The 22189-nt window shown below is 47.8% G+C and overlaps 1 protein-coding gene across 4 annotated transcripts in view; it reads left to right on the top strand.

Annotated features, from left to right (window-relative positions):
• Positions 1-20142: 20142 nt before the first annotated feature.
• Positions 20143-22189, top strand: part of LOC121870988 (carboxypeptidase M-like) — a 28180-nt gene continuing 26133 nt past the window's right edge. For all 4 annotated transcript variants that reach the window (XM_042372995.1, XM_042372993.1, XM_042372992.1 and 1 more), the window contains exon 1: positions 20143-20272. In XM_042372995.1, coding sequence (XP_042228929.1) covers positions 20156-20272 — 117 coding nt within the window. In that variant the 5' untranslated portion in view covers positions 20143-20155. The remainder of the gene's footprint in view (positions 20273-22189) is intronic.

The following is a 22189-nucleotide window of genomic DNA, read 5'->3' as shown; positions in this document are numbered from 1 at the left end:
AAGAATGTGAGGGTAGTTTAGGTGTGGTGAGTTCTGGTAAGAATGTGGTGAGGGTAGTTTAGGGTGGTGAGGTCTGTAAGAATGTGGTGAGGGTGGTTTAGGGTGTGGTGAGTTCTGGTAAGAATGTGGTGAGGGTAGTTTAGGTGTGGTGAGGTCTGGTAAGAATGTGGTGAGGGTAGTTTAGGGTGGTGAGTTCTGGTAAGAATGTGGTGAGGGTAGTTTAGGGTGTGGTGAGGTCTGGTAAGAATGTGGTGAGGGTAGTTTAGGGTGTGGTGAGGTCTGGTCAGAATGTGGTGATAAATAAGGCAGGGGCAATTTAGGGTTGTGGTGACAGAAGAGAGAGAGAGGGGGAGGCAGGCTTGGTTCAGTGGCAGACCAACACATCAGGCAGACTCAGCGAGGTTCGCCACCTTTAGCCACGTTGAAGAAGAACCTTACAAGTTTACCTGAGGTGAGTGTGTCCTCCTCCTTAGTGACATAAAACCCTTCCCGTTAACACAACAGTCTTTAAGAGGTGTAAAGGAAGGCCACACTCTAGGTACACTTTGAGGAGAGCAAAGATATGATTTCTTTTTTACTATTTTTAAATGTTAATCACTGTTTCTGAGCTTTAACCCCCCATTTCTCTCCTTCCTCACCTCTCTTTCCCGTTCTCTTCCATCCACCGCCTGCATCTCCGTCCGCCTCCTCCGTCCACCGCCTCACATCCTCCCGTCCGCCTCCTCCCGTCCACATCCTCCCGTCCACCTCCTCCTGTCCACATCCTCCCGTCCTCCCATCGCCCCTAAAGAAGGTCCAGGAAGCCAGTAGCAGCACCTAAAGCCTGGCCGTAGTGGAATTGTCCCTAGAATTTGTCTGTCTACTCTTGTGTCTAGGTAGGTTAGGTTAGGTTAGGTCTCAGATTCGTGTTACTTCCCCAGGTGAAAAGTTCATTGCAATTTATGTATTAACTGTTGGTGTGTCACCATTGTTGTATCATCGCTATCACAATGATGTATCAACTGTGTCATCACCACCATCACCACGACAATACATCATTCACCACCACCACACTACCACCACGACAATACATCATCTCCACCACCACAACAATACCACCACCACAACACCTCCACCAACGAAGTATCATCACCACCACAACACCAATTACACCACCACATCATCTCCAATTATTTATGTCGTCACCACCACAATAAATCATTACCACCACACATCATTCCACCACCACAAAAACCATCACCACCACCACACAGATCATCACCACTGCAATATATCATCACCACCACAACCACCACTAGTCATCAGTCAGGGTTCTCCCGGTCATCTGGTACTTCTGATGGGCGCCACATGATGTTATGTGTGGTGGTTTGCCTTGCTCTCCATGTGTGTGTGTGAAGGTGTGGTTCAGTGTTGAGTGTGTGTGTGTGTGTGGGTATATTGTGGATGTCGTGTGGGTGTTGTAGTGATACCCTGACAGAGGCGAGGAAGGAAGAGGAATATGAGAAGCAGGAGGAGGAGGAAGAGGGGCTGCGGTAGGGAGGAACATTCATCCCGGGGTCCTTTGTTCACTTTGCCTCACTACAGATGAGGATCGACCAGAGGGAGAGGAGGGAGAGGAGGGGAGAGCAGAGAGGAGTAGGTAAGGGAGGGAGAAAAATTAGGGGAAGGACGGAGGGAGGGGGGGAGGAAAGAAGTAGGTGGAAGCAGAGGACTAACTGTGATGTGAGAGGAGGAAGAGGTACTAGAGGAAAGGGAGTGGGAGAGGAGTGGGTTTTCAATGAAAGGGTAAGAGCAGGTGGGAAATGTAAGTGAGAGTGAGTGAGAGAGTGGGTCGGAGAGGAAAGTATAAGAAATAAAGAGAGGTAAGTGAGAGAGGTGGGATAGAGTGGCAGAGTCAAATGAGAAGGGTGAGGGATATTGAAGAGAGGGTGGTAGAGAGGGGGTGAGAGCTAGTGTGTTGACTGTGGGAGAGGGGGGGGTGTTGGGGGCTGGAGGAGGTAAAAATAATGGAGAGAGAGAGAGAGAGAGAGAGAGAGAGAGAGAGAGAGAGAGAGAGAGAGAGAGAGAGAGAGAGAGAGAGAGAGAGAGAGAGAGAGAGTAGTTTATAGTTATTATTATCATTATTATTATTCAAGCTACTCTTTAAGTCAATCTCCTGAATAATAAACGTCTTTTGGGTTCCTGAGGAGACCGTAGGTGGGCCAGACTCCGCTGTACCAGACGAAATGTCAATATGAGGCGCCCCTGCTCCTGTAAGTGTGTGTGTGTGTGAACAGACAGAGTGAAAGAGATCGTATGTTTGGGTGGGGGTGACGACAGACGGGTAGGACATGTGATGTGTACTGCTTCTGTTGACAACATGAAGGATTATGCACCAAGATAGACAAAATAACAGCCAGACACAGACGAAGACAGACAAACAGACAGACTGCCGCCTAACATTCTCTTTCTCGAGTTTACGTTCTTCGTGACAAACATTTTATTCCTCATATCATGTCAATTTCCTCCCTAAATCAAGTTAAAGTCTCATTTTCTCTGCAAAATTTAGGAATATTTCATTTTCTTTTAAAGCGGAAGTCATTTCCCAGCGTAATCAAAACTGGTTCTCATTTCCTGTGGGTGGAGGTCATCCTTGCCTCGTCCTACACTGATGCTGAGCCAGACTGGGGCTGATATCTCCAACATCGTCCACAAAAATAACATAAGAATCCTCCCCTTGACTATATTAGGGGCCAGGCACCTTCCCCTCAGCCTCGAAATTACAATTTCATGGTTCGCCACTTCTCGGCTGGCAGCTCCTGCCTCCTCTAATGAGGACGCGGCCTGGTGACCACACGCTGACGGCGGCGCGAAGAAATTCTGCAGAAGGGTCTTGGTGCTTTGAATCTGGTGAAGATAGTGGTGGTGGTCTTGGTGGTGGTGATCACAAATTAACGGAGTTGCAGGAGAGTTTTGGGTACTTGAGTCTGGTGTAGGAGCTGGTGGAAGTGACGTCATGACTGGTTGCCGGGGCGTCATCACCCAAGTTCTGCCATCCCTCAGGGCACACCAAGGAGACCTCATTCTCATATAATCTAAGCTTTACAGAGGGTGGCAAGGAGGTTGTGGTAGTGATAGTGGTGGTAGTGGTAGTGATAGTGGTGTGGTAGTGATAGTGGTGTGGTAGTGGTGTGATAGTGACAGTGGTGTGGTAGTGACAGTGGTGGTAGTGGTGTGGTAGTGGTAGTGGTAGTGATAGTGGTGTGGTAGTGGTGTGATAGTGACAGTGGTGTGGGTAGTGGTAGTGACAGTGGTGGTAGTGGTGGTAGTGATAGTGGTGTGGGTAGTAGTAGTGATAGTGGTGTGGGTAGTGATAGTGGTGTGTGATAGTGGTGTGGTAGTGATAGTGGTTTGGTAGTATGGGTGGTGTGGTAGTGATAGTGGTGTGGTAGTGACAGTGGTGTGGTAGTGGTGTGGTAGTGATAGTGGTGGCATTGACAGTGGTGTGGTAGTGGTAGTGGTGTGGTAGTGATAGTGGTGTGGTGGTGATAGTGGTGTGGTAGTGACAGTGGTGTGGAAGTGGTGTGGTAGTGATAGTGGTGTGACTGTGTGATAGTGGTGTGTAGTGATAGTGGTGTGGTAGTGACAGTGTGGTAGTGATAGGTGATAGTGGTGTGGTAGTGACAGTGGTGTTAGTGGTAGTGATAGTGTGTGTGGTAGTGATAGTGTGTGGTAGTGTGACAGTGTGTGGTAGTGGTGTGGTAGTGATAGGTGGTAGTGATAGTGGTGGTAGTGATAGTGGTGTGGTAGTGATAGTGGTGTGGTAGTGATAGGTGTGGTAGTGACAGTGCTGTGGTAGTGATAGTGGTGTGGTAGTGTGACAGTGCTGTGGTAGTGGTAGTGGTGTGGTAGTGATAGTGGTGTGGTAGTGATAGTGGTGTGGTAATAGTGGTGGTAGTGATAGTGGTGTGGTAGTGATAGTGGTGTGGTGAAAGTGATAGTGGTGTGGTGAAAGTGACAGTGGTGTGGCAGTGATAGTGGTGTAGAAAGTGATAGTGGTGTGGCAGTGATAGTGTGGCAGTGATAGTGGTGTAGTGGTGATGTGGCTGTGATAGTGGTGCAGAAAGACAGTGGTGTGGCAGTGATAGGCAGTGACGGTGTGGCAGTGACAGTGGTGTAGACAGGTGATGATAGTGGTGTGGTAGTGATAGTGGTGGTAGTGGTGATGTGGTTGTGATGGTGGTGTGGTGATATGGGTGGTAGTGGGATAGTGGTGTGGCAGATAGTGGTGGTAGACAGTGTGGGCAGTGATATGGTGTGGTAGTGATAGTGGTGTGGTAGTGATAGTGGTGTGGTAGTGATAGGTGGTGTGGTAGTGAGTGGTGTGAGAGTGACAGTGGTGTGGTAGTGATAGTGGTGTGGTAGTGACAGTGGTGTGGCAGTGATAGTGGTGTGGAGTGATAGTGGTGGTAGTGAAGTGGTGTGGTAGTGATAGTGGTGGTAGTGGTGATGTGGTTGTGATGGTGGTGTGGTGAGAACATGGTGGAGTGAAATTGAAGGGAGATAAAGGGAGTGAGGGCTTGAAGGACCATGATGGAGGGAGTTGATGGGATGCATACTTGGTGGAGTGAAGACCGAGGAAGGTGAAGATTACCCTGACCCAGCCAGACACGATGAGAGAGAGAGAGAGAGAGAGAGAGAGAGAGAGAGAGAGAGAGAGATATATGTCAGCTGCCCTCCACCCTCCACCTTCCCCACAATATATTTACTAAGGTCACTCGTAATATCGTGTTTCCTGGAGAGACTATTATACTGGTGTTCTCTCTCTCTTCCAAACATCAATATAACACACACACACACACAAAACACACACACACACACACACACACACACACACACACACACACACACACACACACACACACACACACACACACACACACACGGCGTAAATGAAATATCTATTCGTCATTTTTATTTAATTTACTTTATTTTACCTTCACTGATGTAACTTTGATTTTAATTAGACACGTCCATCAGAAATAATTACCAGTCAGGTAAAAATAGTTTGGCTTCCCTTAGCAGTATCGTTCTGTCTGTCGGTGTATGTTGGCTGGTACACCGCCTCCACCACCATTACCTCCATTATCACTAACACTATCACCACTACCATCAACCACCACCAACACCACTACTATCATTACCACCACCACTTTCACGATATTTCTGCATAATTATATACTTCACGAAAACAAAAACATTCAAACTGAACAATGAAATAATCCACGTACTATACTATGCTGCGATTTGGACACTATTTGGTACTGAGAGAATCGGATTAATCCACGAACACTGAGGATGATCTGTATAATCTGGAATAACAATGAGTAACGAAACTATTTCATGAGGATTGGGGGATATTTCGGAAACACACACAGCTGAGGTGGAGTAATACGCAGGAGGTGGGAGGTAAAGCAGGAGTAATACAGAAGAAGTGGGAGACACAGCAGGAGATGGAGTACAGCAGGAGATGGAGTAATACAGCAGGAGATGGAGTAATACAGCAGGAGGTGGAGTAATACAGAAGGAAGTGGAGTAATACAGCAGGAGATGGAGTAATACAGCAGGAGATGGAGTAATACAGCAGGAGATGGAGTAACACAGGAGGTGGGAGTATACAGAAGGAGTACAGCAGGAGATGGAGTATTACAGCAGGAGATGGAGTAATAAGCAGGAGATGGAGTAACTGTTAAGGAGGGAGTAATACAGAAGGAAGTGGAATACAGAAGGAGATGGAGTAATACAGCAGGAGATGAGTAATAGTTATGAGGTGGAGTAATGTACAGCAGTGGGTGAGTAATACAGCAAGAGGTGGAGTACTTCAGCGAGGAGGTGATATTGCAGTAGGAGTGTGGAGTAACATGTTAGGAGGTGGAGCAACACAAGGGGATAAAGTCGGAGATGGAGCATTGTTAGGAGGTGGAGTAACACAGCAGGAGGTGATAATGTATGAGGTGATAATACAGCAAGTGATAATGTTTATAATAAGCAAGTGAGTAACACAACAGGAGTGGGTATTACAGCAGGAGGTTGAGCACCGTAGGAGGTGGAGTATTACAGTGAGGTGGAGTATTACGTTATGATGTGATATCACAGATGAGTGTGATAATACTACAGGGGAGCAAGAAGAGGTGTAATAAATACAAGTGGATAATAAGACAATGCAGTAGGAGGTTGAGTAATACAAGGGAGGTGGAGAATACAAGTTATGAGGTGTGGAGCAGGAAGAGGTGAATAATACAGCAGGAGGTGGAGTAATACAGTAGGAGGTGGAGTAATACAGGGAGGTTGAGTAATACAGCAGGAGGTGGAGTAATACAGGAAGAGGTGGGAATAATGCAGGAGGTGGAGTAATAAAGGAGTAATACAGCAGGAGGTGGAGTAATACAGGAAGAGGTGGAATAAATACAGCAGGAGGTGGAGAATACAGAGGAGGTGGAGTAATAAGCAGGAGGTGGAGAATACAGTAGGAGGTGGAGTAATACAACAGGAGTGTGAGACACATAGGAGGGGTGATAACACAGGTGGTGGAGTAATACAGAGGTGAGAACAGAAGTGGAGTAATAAACGAGGTATATGTAACTAGGTGGAATAATACAGGAGGTGGGAGGCAGGAGGTGTGATAACACAGGAGGTGGGGAGTAATACAGTAGGAGGTGAGTACAACAGAGTGTGAGCACACAGGAGGTGACAAGGTTAAGGTGGAGTAATACAGTAGGAGTGTATAATACAACAGGAGGTGAGACATCAGCAGGAGGTGGGAGTAATACAGCAGGAGTGTGATGACAGGAGTGTGAATAATACAGCAGGAGTGTGAGTATTACAGCAGAGGTGATACAGGGAGGGGAATAAATAGGAGTATAAGGTTAAGGAGGTATAACAACAGGAGGTGGAGTAATACAACAGGAGGTGAGAGTTAAGGAGGTGGAGTATACAGAGGTGAGTAACAGGAGTGTATAACACAGGAGGGAGCACAGGAGGTGAGTGAGTGTGAGTAATACACAGGAGGGGAGACAGGAGGAGTAACAGCAGGAGGTGGAGTATTCAGCAGTGAGGTGGAGCACAGGAGGTGGGAGGTGACGTGGAGTAATACAGTAGGAGGTCGAGCAATACTAGGAGGTGGAGTAATACAGCAGGAGGGAGTAATACAGGAGGTGGGAGTAATACAATGGGAGTGTGGAGTAATACAGTAGAGGTGGAGTAATACAACAGGAGGTGGAGTATTAAGGTTATGAGGTGGAGTAATACAGCAGGAGGTGGATAATACAGCAGGAGGTGGAGTAATACAGCAGGAGGTGGAGAATACACAGGAGGTATATTAACAGAGGAGGTGGAGTAATACAGCAGGAGGTGGAGCATTACAGCAGGAGGTGGAATAATACACAGGTGAGTATACAGCAGGAGTGTGACAACACAGGTATAAAGGAGGGAGATACAACAGAGGTGGAGCAGGAGGTGGAGAATACAGCAGGAGGGGGAGTAATACAGCAGGAGGTGGAATACAGCAGGAGGTGGAGACATACAGGAGGTGATAATCAGCAGGAGGTGGGAATAATACAGGAGGTGGGACAATACAGCAGGAGGTGGAGTAATGCAGGAGGAGGTGGAGTAATACAACAGGAGGTGGAATAATACAGCAGGAGGTGGAGTAATACAGCAGGAGGTGGAGTAATACAACAGGAGGTGGAGTAATACAGCAGGGAGGAGTAATACAGCAGGAGGTGGGAGTAAGGTATGAGTGTGACAATTGCAGAGGATGGAGTAATAAAGTAGGAGGTGGGAGTAATAACAGAGGTGAGCAATACAGGAGGTGAGTAAACAGTAGGAGGTGGAGAGTGGATAATACAGCAGGAGGGAGAATATGTATGACGGCAGACAGAGGTGGAGTAATACAGCAGAGGTGGAGTAACACAGGAGGAGTAATGCAGAGGGGAGTAATACAGCAGGAGTGTGGAGTAATACAGCAGGAGGTGGAGTAATACAGCAGGAGGTGGGAGTAATACAGTAGGAGGTGGATTAATACAGCAGGAGTGTGAGTATTAAGGTAGGAGGTGGAGTATACAGAGAGGTGGAGTAATACAGGAAGAAGGGAATACAGCAGGAGGGTGGAGTATTTTAAGTGAGGTGAGTAATACAGAGGAGGTGGAGTAACACAGCAGGACGGGAGTAATAGCAGGAGGTGGAGCAATAAAGAGGTGAGCAATACAGCAAGAGGTGGAGACACAGGAGGTGAGTAATACAGAGGTGGGAATGTGGGGAGTAATACAGGAGGTGAGATACAGCAGGAGTGTGGGATAATACAGCAAAGGGAGTAATAAAGGAGGTGAGTACACAGCAGGAGGAGACACAGGAGGTGGGAGCAGGATGTGAGTAATACAGCAGGAGGAGGTAATACAGCAGGAGGTGGAGTAATACAGCAGGAGGTGGAGTACAGCAGGAGGTGGAGTAACACAGGAGGTGGAGCACACAGCAAGGGAGTAATAAAGCGAGATGAGTAATACAGCAGGAGGTGGAGTATTACAGCAGGAGGTGGATTAATACAGCAGGAGGTGGAGTATTACAGCAGGAGGTGGGAGTAAACAAGGAGGTGGAGTAATACAGGAAGTGGAGTAATATAAGAGGAGGTGTGGGAGTAATACAGCAGGAGGTGGAGTAATACAGCAGGAGGTGGAGTAATACAAGAGGTGTGGCTAATACAGCAAGTGGAGTAATATAGCAGAGGGAGTAATACAGCAGGAGGTGGAGTAATTACAGTGGGGAGAAGAGAGGAGACGATGGAGGAGAAGAGGGAAATGGAGGAAGGAGAAGATAGGAGACGGATTAAGCCTACTTACTTTTCAAAAGTCTTACACTAACTTGTTTCTATCTTAGTCCTATTTCTTTACACTTGATTTCTTATTTTAGTTTCATTACTTTTACACTACTTGCATTCACTCCCTTCTTCTACTATCACTAGGGTGTGCATTAGCTACATAAACTTGCCTGTGACGGAAGCTTAGAGTGTATCAAAATTTTAATCGATGAATATAATATAAGTTTTATAAACGGAACGAAACATGAGGAGTGTAATGTGGGTGTGGTGGGGAGGTGAGGGTGTGTGGGTGTGGTGAGGTGAGGGTAGGGGTGGGAGAGGGGAGGGTAGTGTGTGGTGAGGGTGGAGGGTAGTGTGGGTGTGGTGAGGGTGGAGGGTAGTGTGAGTGTGGTGTGGGTGGAGGGTTGGTGTAATTGCACATGGGTAACACAATGATTGGGAGACGATGGTTAGTAGATATGAATGTGGGTTGAAGGGCACCTGGTTGACGAGGGGCGGAGTGAGTGGTAGAAAGCAGAGACACGACAAGACCCCCGGCACTAGGACACAGCACCTGGCATGTTACAGTACACGTACACTGCTACACGCTGTCGAGTTACGCAACATAAATGGAAACGTGGGAGGAGGTATTGTGTGAGCGGTGGCCCACTTGCCAGAGTTCTTTGTTGTGGAGCTCGAATGCCTCTCCCCTGAGTCGGGAGTTTAGAAAGGATATTGATTTATTCATGAGTAGGACCAAGGCGACCCTTTGATACCTCCAGCGAGTTTAACATAAATATGCGGCTTGGTGCACTAATTATTCCGCGTGCGCCTTGTGCTTCCTACCACAGTCTAGCAGGTGTAAAGGGGACAGAGAGGGATGGTGGAAGGATACAGAGGTATGATGGAAGGAGACAGATGGATGGTGGAAGAGGACATAGAGGAATGGTGGAAAGGGGCAGAGAGAGATGGTGGAAGGAGAAAAAGAGGGATGGTGGAAGGGGAACGGAATGAAAACGATTGAGACGGAATAGGACACGGAAAAATGAAAGGGGAGGGGAGGAGTGAGGTCGAGAAATGGATGTGGAACGTTAATTTGGTAGGAAAATTATGTTTAAATTGTAGAGTCAGGAACATGAGAGGGTTGAACTTGAAAGGGAAGCTGGGGGAAGTGATGAATAGTCAGGAGAGACCAGAAAGACGTTATAAGAGAGAGAGAGAGAGAGAGAGAGAGAGAGAGAGAGAGAGAGAGAGAGAGAGAGAGAGAGAGAGAGAGAGAGAGAGAGAGAGATGGAGGACGGATGAGAGGGTCGCGTTGGATGAAACAACATCAAGAGAGGATGAGAATCATGGTAGAGTGATCAGGAATAAGTGGCAGTAATCTACAGACGACAATAAATCCGTTAAAACTCATCAAAATCCGTTTAAAGTCCGCTATAAATGGCAAAGTCCGTTTAAAGGAGGATGTGGGTCGTTAGAGAAGATTGAATTACGTGGTTTAAGGACTGCTACTCTCGAGGCTGTCTTCTCTTAGTGGTCCTCACAGCTATATGTAACACCGGGGAATATGTTCTCTCTCCTTAACAACCCCAACTTTTGATGGAGTGATCAACACTGAACGATAATTTGTGGGTACTTCTGTCTTTCGTATGAGACTTCCTGAATGTCTCCACATACAGTGAAGCCTCTAGTTAACGGGACTATAGGGAGAGGAAAGTCCGCTCTACCACCAGCACCCCTTATACTGTAGGACACGTGCACCACCATGATCATCACATAAGCTGGAAGACGTTTGTCCGTGTAATCGTCTCCAGACAGTTGCCCACATTCACTGTGTCTCAGAAGGGTAAAGCTCAACAGCTGACGTTCCACAAATACTGCACGACACCACACTCTAACTTTCTCTTTGCCTCATGTTTTCCTGACAATCACACAGCGAAGGTTATCCCGTCACCAGTATCGCATGTTTTGGCGATTGACTTCCATCACAAAAGTTTGCCGAGTCGGTAAAATAGATCTTGCTCGGGAAATCGACATCAGATTCGCGCTGCTCGACGGCTCACTGACAAGATTCCATTTTTCTGTCTGAATCACCCTCGCTCAGTGTCTGCAGAATTCAAACCTTGCTCGTGTTTCATCATTTTCGTTAACGTTAACACTGAGTTCATCATACGACTTCCTCCCTGGACTTCACAACAGCCTGACACAGAACTCCGAGCAACCTCATGGTGCCTGGCTGTCAAGCATATAAAATTTATCTCCACAAATACCAACTACTGAACTATGTATTAGTTTTAAAAGTTACTGATGTAGTTTACTCAGGATCTTTTAGTAAATAAATAGATAGAAATACCTGAAGGTATATGTCTATCGGCACATGAAGTGTGTGTGTGTGGACGAGCATTATCTTGCACCAGGACGAGCCTATCACCAAAATAGCGCACATAAGGCCTCACAGTAGATTATAATATCTCGTTCCGATGCTTCAGGACTGTCAGTGTACCTCCGGCATCACGTGGAGGTCTGTAAGTCTTGATCACACCTTCGTTGAGTCTCCATCGTATATATCAGTGTTAATAATGCCGCCGTCTTTATAGTTCTCTCCCTGAAACCTCCACCACACCCATACACGTCTATCGTTAGTCAATATTATAAATCGTCGGAATGACTCGCCGGCCAGTTATTATGTTCACAAGTAAACTGCAGCTTGGCAGTACAGGGAACTGTGGTAAAAACAGGACCCGTTAATTGTTGCTCACTATGACCTAGATATCACCTTCATGGAGACGATTCTTCACTGTCTGGTCTGATAATTACACACCAGTGCCACACGAAAATCGATTTCCAGGGAACAAACTGTAACCTGACGAAGACGACGGGCCACCTCCATTAAAGCGCAGTTGTATTGGTTTCACCAGGAAGGTATCAATACATACACAAAACAGACAATAATAATAATAATAATACAAAAATAATAATAATAATAATAATACAATAATAATAATAATAATAATAATAATAATAATAATAATAATAATAATAATAATAATAATAATAATAATAATAATAATAATAATAATAATAATAATAATAATAATAATAATAAATAAGTGGTTCATGTGTGGAGAGGAAAAATAAATCCTTGAACCATGTTTCACTGTTCGCCCTCCAGGTAATCAGTACAAATTGAGTGACTCGGAAAGTTTGTGGTGTAAGGAGGCAACAGAGACATAGTTGGCCCTGGGAGCCTCACCTGCTAGCCTCATGGGTTTTTAACTTTCCGTAAGTAGCGCAGGATAACTCACCTGGCTGAGGGGGTAACACACTCAATGGAGGATGAGGGAGAGACATCCATCCAGCCTGCCTGTCTGTCTCTCTCTCTTTCTTTCTATTGCTGTTTCTTTTGTCTCTCTATTTGCTTTTCTAATTGTAACTATTTCTATACACTGTACATCCCTGTTGCTCTCGTTCATCTCCGTGTATGAGCGTCTCCAGCGTTCATAAATTCATTCCACCTCCCCCTCCTTCAGTAGTCACTCCAGCTCCCCCTTCTTCAGTAGTTTCCTGGACACGACAGGTCTTTTACAGGACTTTACCCATACCAAAAAAATTTCCATTTTGGTGAAATATTATTCGTTGAAAGGATTATATAGATACAGTATTCCCGTTTCTGAACCTGATTGAGATTTTTTCGCGTGAGGCTGTTCTTGTTGGCGGAGGATTATGAAGTTGTTATAATACTTTTTCTTTTATTTTGAGAATGAAGACAAATAAATGTTCTCCCTAAAACTATCGTTGTTTATCGTCATGTCTTGACTGTTGTTTATTACGTTTAGGGAATTTGTGGTTATCGGTTGCAGACAGGAGATGGGAAGGAAGGAAGGAAGGAAGGAAGCGAGTGAGGAAAGGGAAAAGATGAAAAAGTGAGAGGAAGGGTGGAAGGGGAAAAATCAAGAGGGAGAAAGATGAGAGGTTGAAATGAAGGAGAGATGAGAAGAGAGTTTAAAAGGGCATATGAGAGAGAGAGAGAGAGAGAGAGAGAGAGAGAGAGAGAGAGAGAGAGAGAGAGAGAGAGAGAGAGAGAGAGTATGTGTCACCCCTTCACTCACTATGAACTAGCATCACCCATAAACTCTAATACAACACAAACTTGTTACAACTATAGACGCTGGGAGAGAAAAGGTCTTGTTGTGTTGTGTTGTGTTGTGTTGCGTTGTGAGCTCAACGCACTGAAGGCTCGAGATACGATGTTCTTATTAATGTTCTTAAAAGATACGGACTATAATAGAGGTCCCGAAATTTCTCCCTTTATTGTTTTCACGTACTTGTTCCTATTGTTTACCTCTTGGAGTAAGCACTCTGTTAAATAAACAAGTTTCTGGCCGCTTCCAAGAAATTTTCAACACTTTCAGCAACAACAGGTCTTCATTTTGGCCCAACATAGTACACCACACATCCTCCACCGACCCATCCCTTTACCCATTCTGAATAGAATTTTTCTTCCCTCTCAAGTACACAAATTTATACCTCTTGCAAATTGTTCTTTTTCCAGCACCCGACAGCCAAAGTCATGTCGGGACTATTTGTATTCCCGATAAAAAAGAATTTGGTCGTTTTCTTCCGCCCCCTCTCCCCCTGTCTCCTCCCCCCACGCTCCCTCCCCCCACACCCCACTTTCCCCACACACCCCTGAACGAATCTATTTACTTCCGGCGTGCGGGAGGCTGTGGGCGGCACCGCGTCTTGTTGTGTTGTCACCCTTATATAATAGTGGAATTAATTTAGCTTCTGTCGTATACTTTAGCAAGATGGCCGTGCAGGGATGTGGAGGAAGTTGTACCGTTGTAGGACCCGAGGGATGTAAGACCCATTGTCGTGTCCTTCATTTATTCAGGTGGGAAGTAGGGAGGAAGGACTGCAGGTGACGGGTGTGGTTAAGAGGAGGGTGATAGGGAGGGAGAAGAAATGGGGGAGGGGGAGAAGAAATGGGGGAGGAAGAAGAGGTGAGGGAGGGAGAAGGGGTGGGAGGAGATAAAGGGTGGTAGTGGTGGCGGGAGGAGGCTGTGGGTGATGGAGGCGAAAAACATGTTGATTATTATGGAAATACCAGAGGAAAGTGTAGGGAATGTGTGGCGAGGGTGTGGCGTGGTGAGGGTGTAGCGTGGTGAGGGTGTGGCGTGGTGAGGGTGTGGCGTGGTGAGGGTGTGGCGTGGTGAGGGAATGTGTGGCGAGGGTGTGGCGGTGAGGGTGTGGCGTGGTGAGGAATGTGTGTATGAGGGGTGTGGCGTGGTGAGGGTGTAGCGTGGTGAAGGTGTGGCGTGGTGAGGGAATGTGTGGCGGCGTGGCGTGGTGAGGGTGTGGTGGTGAGGGAATGTGTGGCGATGGGTGTGGCGTGGTGAGGGTGTGGCGGTGAGGGTGTGGTGGTGAGGGTGGGTGGTGAGGGTGTGGCGTGGTGGGGAGGGTGTGGCGTGGTGAGGGTGTGGCGGTGAGGGTGTAGCGGTGAGAGGTGTGGCGTGGTGAGGGAATGTGTGGCGAGGGTGTGGCGAGGGTGTGGCGTGGCGGTGAGGGTGAGAGGTGTAGCGTGGTGAGGGTGTGTGCGGGTGAGGGAATGTGTGGCGAGGGTGTGGCGTGGTGAGGGTGTGGCGTGGTGAGGTGTGTGGCGTGGTGAGGGAATGTGTGGCGAGAGTGGGTGTAGGGGTGGTGTGGCGTGGTGAGGAATGTGTGGCGAGAGTGTGGCGTGGTGAGGGTGTAGCGTGGTGAGGGTGTGGCGTGGTGAGGGAATGTGTGGCGAGTGTGGCGTGGCGAGGGTGTGGCGTGGTGAGGGAATGTGTGGCGAGGGTGTGGCGTGGTGAGGGTGTGGCGTGGTGAGGGTGTGGCGTGGTGAGGGAATGTGTGGCGAGGGTGTGGCGTGGTGAGGGTCTTAGTGCAACTATATCGTACGCTAGTCAGACCGCACCTCGATTATGCGGTTCAGTTATGGTGCCCTTATTACAGAATGGATATAAATTCCCTAGAGTCGGTGCAGCGAAGAATGACGAAAATGATTCCGGGACTTAGAAACCTTCCATATCAGGATAGGTTAAAGAAACTAAACTTGCGTTCCCTAGAAAGGCAAAGAGTGCGGGGAGATATGATAGAAGTATTTAAGTGGGTGAAAGGAATCAATAAAGGGGATATATATAAAGTTCTTATAATATCAGAGCAGGATAGGACTCGGAGCAACGGGTTTAAGTTGGATAAGTTTAGGTTTAGGAGGGAGATAGGAAGGAACTGGTTCACAAATAGGGTGGTGGACGAGTGGAACAAGCTTAGCAACTTTGTAGTAAGTGTTGGAACGCTGAAAAGTTTCAAAAGGAGGCTGGATAGATTCATGGATGATAGAGAGTGGTAGTAACTCTCGACAGGAGCTGCCATGCACAGGCCAACCGGCCTATTGCAGTTAGACTTTCAGGGCAGACGTAAGGAAAATTCCACGAAAGTACCAGATTTCAGAAGGGCGAACTTTGACAGTTTAAAGAGGCAGCTGAGAGAGGGGGTGTCGCGCTTGGCAGTGAACCTGTCAGATGACACCGACCTGATAACGAGATCTGAGATTGCCGAGTTCCACGACAATTTAAATAGTGAGTTACTTAATGCACAAAGGCAGAACATACCATACAAAAAACTCAGATCAGACAACAATGACCCTAAATGGATTAATAATTACTTAAGGAACATCATTGGCCAAAGGAAGGCTATAGGTAGAAGGATAAATCGTGGCGAAATTCACCTCCGGGACTATTATAGGGTATTGGCGAGTAGGGTTAAAACCGAGATAAGGAAAGCAAAGAGGAATAATGAGGTAAGGATAGCAAGGGAGGCGAAGACAAACCCCAAAGGATTCTACCAAATGCATCAAACAAAAACACGAGAAACGATTGGACCAATACGGTCAGACACCGGCGAGCTCACTGATAACGACAGAGAAATGAGCAATAATTTGAATAAATATTTTTCAACAGTTTTCACCACCGAAAATTTAAACATGATACCCGAGGCACCGACTCTATTCAGAGATAGTGAAGAAAACAAATTAAGTGAGATAGTAGTGACTAGTAACGACGTTAGTAAGCAAATAGACAAACTAAAGCCTAATAAGTCACCTGGTCCCGATGAGATATTTGCCAGAGTATTAAAGGAATGTAAGGAAGAGCTTAGTATGCCCTTAGCAAAGTTGTTTAACATGTCCTTAAAAACAGGTGTAGTACCAGAATCCTGGAGGATAGCGAATGTAATACCGATTTTCAAGAAGGGGGATAGATCACTATCCTCTAACTACCGCCCAATCAGTTTAACATCAATAGTAGGCAAATTACTGGAAGCAATCATCTCAAACTCTATTCGAAATCACCTGGAGAAGCACAGATTGATCAATGATTCCCAGCATGGCTTCACAAGCGGACGCTCTTGCCTAACTAATCTATTAACATTCTTTTCATCAGTTTTCGAATCGGTGGACGAGGGGCACAATTATGATGTGGTATATCTCGACTTTAGCAAAGCCTTCGACAGAGTCCCCCACGAAAGACTAATGAGAAAGGTAGAAGCACATGGCATCAAAGGTGACATCCTTAAATGGATTAGGGCGTGGTTACAGAACAGGAAACAGCGAGTGAGCATTAACGGCACTAAGTCCCATTGGAGCAACGTCACAAGTGGTGTTCCCCAAGGCTCAGTACTTGGACCATTATTATTTAGTATACACATAAACGACATAGATATCGGCATAGACAGCAACATAAGTAAATTTGCTGATGACACTAAAATAGGACGTGTTATTAAATCTGACGAGGACTCGGCAAAACTACAGGAAGATCTAAACAAGTTTTTCGAATGGTCTGAAAAATGGCAGATGAAATTCAACGTCGACAAATTTAAAGTACTCAGTATAGGAGATGTAAACAGGGAAACCAGATACCAGATGAACAACGATGCCATAGAGAAATCCGACTGCGAGAGAGATTTAGGAGTAATGATAAGTAGGAACCTTAAACCAAGTAAACAATGTGTTTTTGCTCGTAACAAGGCTAATAAAGTACTTGGGTTCATACAAAGGAGTGTTAGTTACAAGACTAGCGAGGTCATCGTAAAACTGTATCTTGCTCTTGTGAGACCACACCTGGACTACGCAGTTCAGTTCTGGTCACCGTATTACAGAATGGATATAGAATCCTTGGAAAGAATTCAGAGGAGAATGACAAGACTAATCCCGGGCATTAGGAACCTTGAATATAGAGACAGGCTAAAGCATCTTAATTTGCACTCCCTCGAGAGACGTAGAGCGAGGGGCGACCTGATAGAGGTGTATAAGTGGAAGGCAGGGCTAAACAAAGGGGACATTACAAAGGTACTCAAACTATCCAACCAGGAGCGAACTCGTAACAATGGTTTTAAATTAGATAAATTTAGATTTAGGCGTGAAATCGGTAAACACTGGTTTGGAAACAGAGTAGTGGATGAATGGAACAAGTTACCAAATATCATCATTAACTCGAATACGCTGAATAGCTTCAAACATAGGTTGGATGCTTATATGAGCAATAGGGGTTGGGTGTAAACGGGACTGCCCAGTATGGGCCAATAGGCCCGCTGCAGTTTCCTCCATTCTTATGTTCTTATGAGGGTGTGGCGAGGGTGTGGCGTGGTAAGGGTGTGGCGAGGGTATGGCGTGGTGAGGGTGTGGCGTGGCGAGGGTGTGGCGTGGCGGGGATGTGACGTTGCGAGGGTGTGGCGTGGTGTGGTGTGTGGACGTTACCAGCAGGAAGTAGTGTTGTTTACTGAAGAATATACAATAATATACAATACACTGTAGAAAGGTTGGGCAACCGGTGAGGCTGGAGGCTGAAAGAGGCTGAGGCTGGAGGAGGAGGAGGCTGGAGGCTGAATGAAGAGGAAAGAGGCTGGAGGAGGAGAGGCTGAAAGAGGCTGGAGGAGGAGGAGGGCTGGAAAGAGGCTGGAGGAGGAGGCTGAAAGAGGCTGGAGGGAGGAGGAGGCTGAGGAGGCTGAAGGAGGAGGCTGAGGCTGGAGGAGGAGGAGGCTGAAAGAGGCAGGAGGAGGAGGAGGCTGAAAGAGGCTGGAGGAAGAGGAGGAGGCTGAAAGAGGTTGGGAGGATGGAGGAGGAGGCTGAACGAGGCTGAATGAGGAGGAGGAGGCTGAAAGAGGCTGGATGAGGAGGAGGAGAAAGAGGCTGAGGAGGGAGGCTGAAAGAGGCTGGAGGAGGAGGAGGCTGAAAGAGGCTGGAGGAGGAGGAGGCTGAAAGAGGCTAGAGGAGGAGGAGGAGGAGGCTGAAAGAGGCTGGAGGAAGAGGAGGAGGCTGAAGGAGTTTGGAGGAGGAACATACTGGGGGACGCTGGCGGAAGAGAGGACGCTGGAGGGGGCTGGAGGGGGCGCTGGGGGGACGCTGAGGGGACGCAGGGGAAGAGGAGGAGGAGGAGAAGGACGCAGGAGGAGGGAAGAGGGGGGGAGGAGGGGGCGCTGGAGGGGCTGGAGGGGGACGTTGGAGGGGGACGCTGGAGGACGCAGGGGAAGAGGAGGAGGAGGAGAAGGACGCAGGAGGAGGGGAAGAGGGGAGGAGGGGGCGCTGGAGGGGACGCTGGAGGGGGACGCTGGAGGGGCGCTGAGGGGGACGCTGGAGGGGGACGCTGGAGGGGGGCTGGAGGGGGACGCTGGAGGGGACGCAGGGGAAGAGGAGGAGGAGGAGGAGAAGGACGCAGGAGGAGGGAGAAGAGGGGAGGAGGGGGCGCTGGAGGGGGGGCGCTGGAGGGGGCGCTGGAGGACGCTGGAGGGGGGCGCTGGAGATGGACGCTGGAGGGGGACGCTGAAGGGGGACGCTGGGGGGGCGCTGAGAAGGACGCTGAAGGGGAACGCTGGAGGGGACGCTGGATGGGGCTGGAGGGGGGCGCTGGAGGGGGCGCTGGAGAAGGACGCTGGAGGGGACGCTGGAGAAGGACGCTGGAGGGGACGGGGGAAGAGGAGGAGGAGGAGAAGGATGCAGGAGGAGGGAGAAGAGGGGGAGGAGGGGCGGAGGGGGGCGCTGGAGGGGGACGCTGGAGGGGGCGCTGGAGAAGGACGCTGGAGGAGGACGCAGGGGAAGAGGAGGAGGAGGAGAAGGATGCAGGAGGAGGGAGAAGAGGGGGGGAGGAGGGGGCGCTGGAGGGGGGCGCTGGAGGGGGCGCTGGAGGGGGAGGCGCGAAGGACGCTGGAGGACGCAGGGGAAGAGGAGGAGGAGGAGAAGGATGCAGGAGGAGGGAGAAGAGGGGGAGGAGGGGCGCTGGAGGGGGCGCTGGAGGGGGCGCTGGAGGGGGACGCTGGAGGGGGCGCTGGAGAAGGACGCTGGAGGGGGACGACGCTGAGGGGGGCGCTGGAGAAGGAAGGGGACGCTGGAGGGGGCGCTGAGCTGGGGGGACGCTGGAGGGGGACGCTGGAGGGGGCGCTGGAGGGGGACGCTGGAGTGGGAGAGGCTAAATGTGGAAAAGACTGAAGGCTACCGGAAATATGTCGTGGAAATTTACTTTTTAACATGAATGATTAAAACAATTTTCTTTACAAATATAAAATAGAAGACGAACTCCCACTCGCTTTAAGGAGGAACACTCTGCTTTAAAACACACTGTGAATATGTGAGGAGTAGAGGACAGTGTTTCCTCTTTGTACAATAGGCGATATATGTGCAAAACTAGCAGGCGGGCTTGTCGAGGGTAGAATAATATCTTTTCCATGGTATACCGTCCTCCCACTCCCCACTCTTCCCCCAAACCCTTCACTCCTCCCTCACACTCCCCTCTCCTCCCTCACACTTCCCCCCATTCAGGTTTTTAGCCTCACTACCTCCACCATAAAGTCGGTCGTCCTCTCCGCGTGATCACACTAGTCTCTCTCTCTCTCTCTCTCTCTCTCTCTCTCTCTCTCTCTCTCTCTAAGCCAAGGCTGACGGGCGGGTGTCTACAGTAATCCTTTAAATCCCAGTTAATCCCAGTTAGTGGTCCCTGGTGTGTAATGGCGACACGTCCGCCACCTTGTTCCACCCTCTGACCTCTCTCTACCTTATTGCTGGTGAGGTGGAGGTAGTGGTGGTAGTAGTAGTAGTGTGGGGGTGAGATGTGGTGTGTGTGTGTGTGTGTGTGTGTGTGTGTGTGTGTGTGTGTGTGTGTGTGTGTGTGTGTGTGTGTGAACAACAAGTGCTGCACAGTAATTAATATAACTATTACTGCTCCTTCAACGTAAGTAAAGACAGTGTACAGTATACGTGTGTCTTTCTCTCCCTGTATAGGTCGGGACCTCTGGGTGATGGTGGTGTCTGCATCGCCTTACGAGCACATCGTCGGTCAGCCCAACGTCAAGTACGTGGCCAACATGCACGGTAACGAGGCCATCGGTAGAGAGATGCTCCTACACCTGATAGAGGTAAGACACCCAACACCACCTCCTGTGTCTTGTGTGTTCCTTCTCTTCTGTTAAATGTTCCTTCTCTTCTGTTGAGTGTTCCTTATCTTCTGTTGAGTGTTCCTTCTCTTCTGTTGAGTGTTCCTTATCTTCTGTTGAGTGTTCCTTTTCTTCTGTTGAGTGTTCCTTCTCTTCTGTTGAGTGTTCCTTCTCTTCTGTTGGGTGTTCCTTCTCTTCTGTTGAGTGTTCCTTCTCTTCTGTTGAGTGTTCCTTCTCTTCTGTTGAGTGTTCCTTCTCTTCTGTTGGGTGTTCCTTCTCTTCTGTTGGGTGTTCCTTATCTTCTGTTGAGTGTTCCTTATCTTCTGTTGAGTGTTCCTTCTCTTCCGTAGAGTGTTCCCTTTCTTATGTTGAGTTGTTCCCTTTCTTCAAGGCACACTCCTGCCAACTGTAGTCCCCACCACTAAGAACTACCCGTGTTACCAACATTACACTCATAAACAGGAAACATTTTTGTTGCCAACAATGTCCCGTAGGTGTGGTCGTCTTGAAGTTTCTTACAAATAATTGTATCTTGTATCACCTGCTGATTTTTTTTCTCCCGACTTATCTCTCCTCTTCTTTCTCTCACACTCTTCCCTTTATCTCACCATCTTTTCTATGTCAATCCATATTCATCATTCTGGTCTACACTATTGCCCCCATCTTCTGTTTTCTTCCTGGTAAAACTCACTGTGCATTGCCGTCAACACCAAGTAGTGAAACTGACAATCTCGCCGCTACCCATAAACCTTTCCCGGCACCTCTCACGTTGCCCTCGCCACTTCAACACCGACATGCGAGGTACTTTCTCAAGATATTGGACACTGCTTGGCGTAACACACTGTCTCATCTAAACCTATTCAGTATCGAGTACAACTCTTCCATCTTCTGTCTACAGTTTCCTAAAATTAAAGTCCTTTCCGAATATCACCCATAATTATGACATTAGGGTCATGAATTTATTTAACACTGAAATTGTAATAATGACACAGCTTAAAATTAGTGCACAGATCCTATCAGCGTCTCTGTGTTTTGTCCTCCCGAGTAACCCACAACACTGTTCTCACTGTCAGACTAAGGTTAACCTCCTCACTCATAACCTAACCTAACATAACCCACAACACTGTTCTCACTGTCGAACTAAGGTTAACCTCCTCACTCATAACCTAACCTAACATAACCCACAACACTGTTCTCACTGTCGGACTAAGGTTAACCTCCTCACTCATAACCTAACCTAACATAACCCACAACACTGTTCTCACTGTCGGACTAATGTTAACCTCCTCACTCATAACCTAACCTAACATAACCCACAACACTGTTCTCACTGTCGGACTAAGGTTAACCTCCTCACTCATAACCTAACCTAACATAACCCACAACACTGTTCTCACTGTCGGACTAAGGTTAACCTCCTCACTCATAACCTAACCTAACATAACCCACAACACTGTTCTCACTGTCGGACTAAGGTTAACCTCCTCACTCATAACCTAACCTAACATAACCCACAACACTGTTCTCACTGTCGGACTAAGGTTAACCTCCTCACTCATAACCTAACCTAACATAACCCACAACACTGTTCTCACTGTCGGACTAATGTTAACCTCCTCACTCATAACCTAACCTAACATAACCCACAACACTGTTCTCACTGTCGGACTAAGGTTAACCTCCTCACTCATAACCTAACCTAACATAACCCACAACACTGTTCTCACTGTCGGACTAAGGTTAACCTCCTCACTCATAACCTAACCTAACATAACCCACAACACTGTTCTCACTGTCGGGCTAAGGTTAACCTCCTCACTCATAACCTAACCTAACATAACCCACAACACTGTTCTCACTGTCGGACTAAGGTTAACCTCCTCACTCATAACCTAACCT

This window comes from Homarus americanus, unplaced genomic scaffold, assembly GCF_018991925.1.
Source record: "Homarus americanus isolate GMGI-L3 unplaced genomic scaffold, GMGI_Hamer_2.0 scaffold52512, whole genome shotgun sequence".
In the NCBI taxonomy this organism is placed as follows: Eukaryota; Metazoa; Arthropoda; class Malacostraca; order Decapoda; family Nephropidae; genus Homarus; species Homarus americanus.
This window is presented reverse-complemented; position numbering and strand designations above follow the sequence as displayed.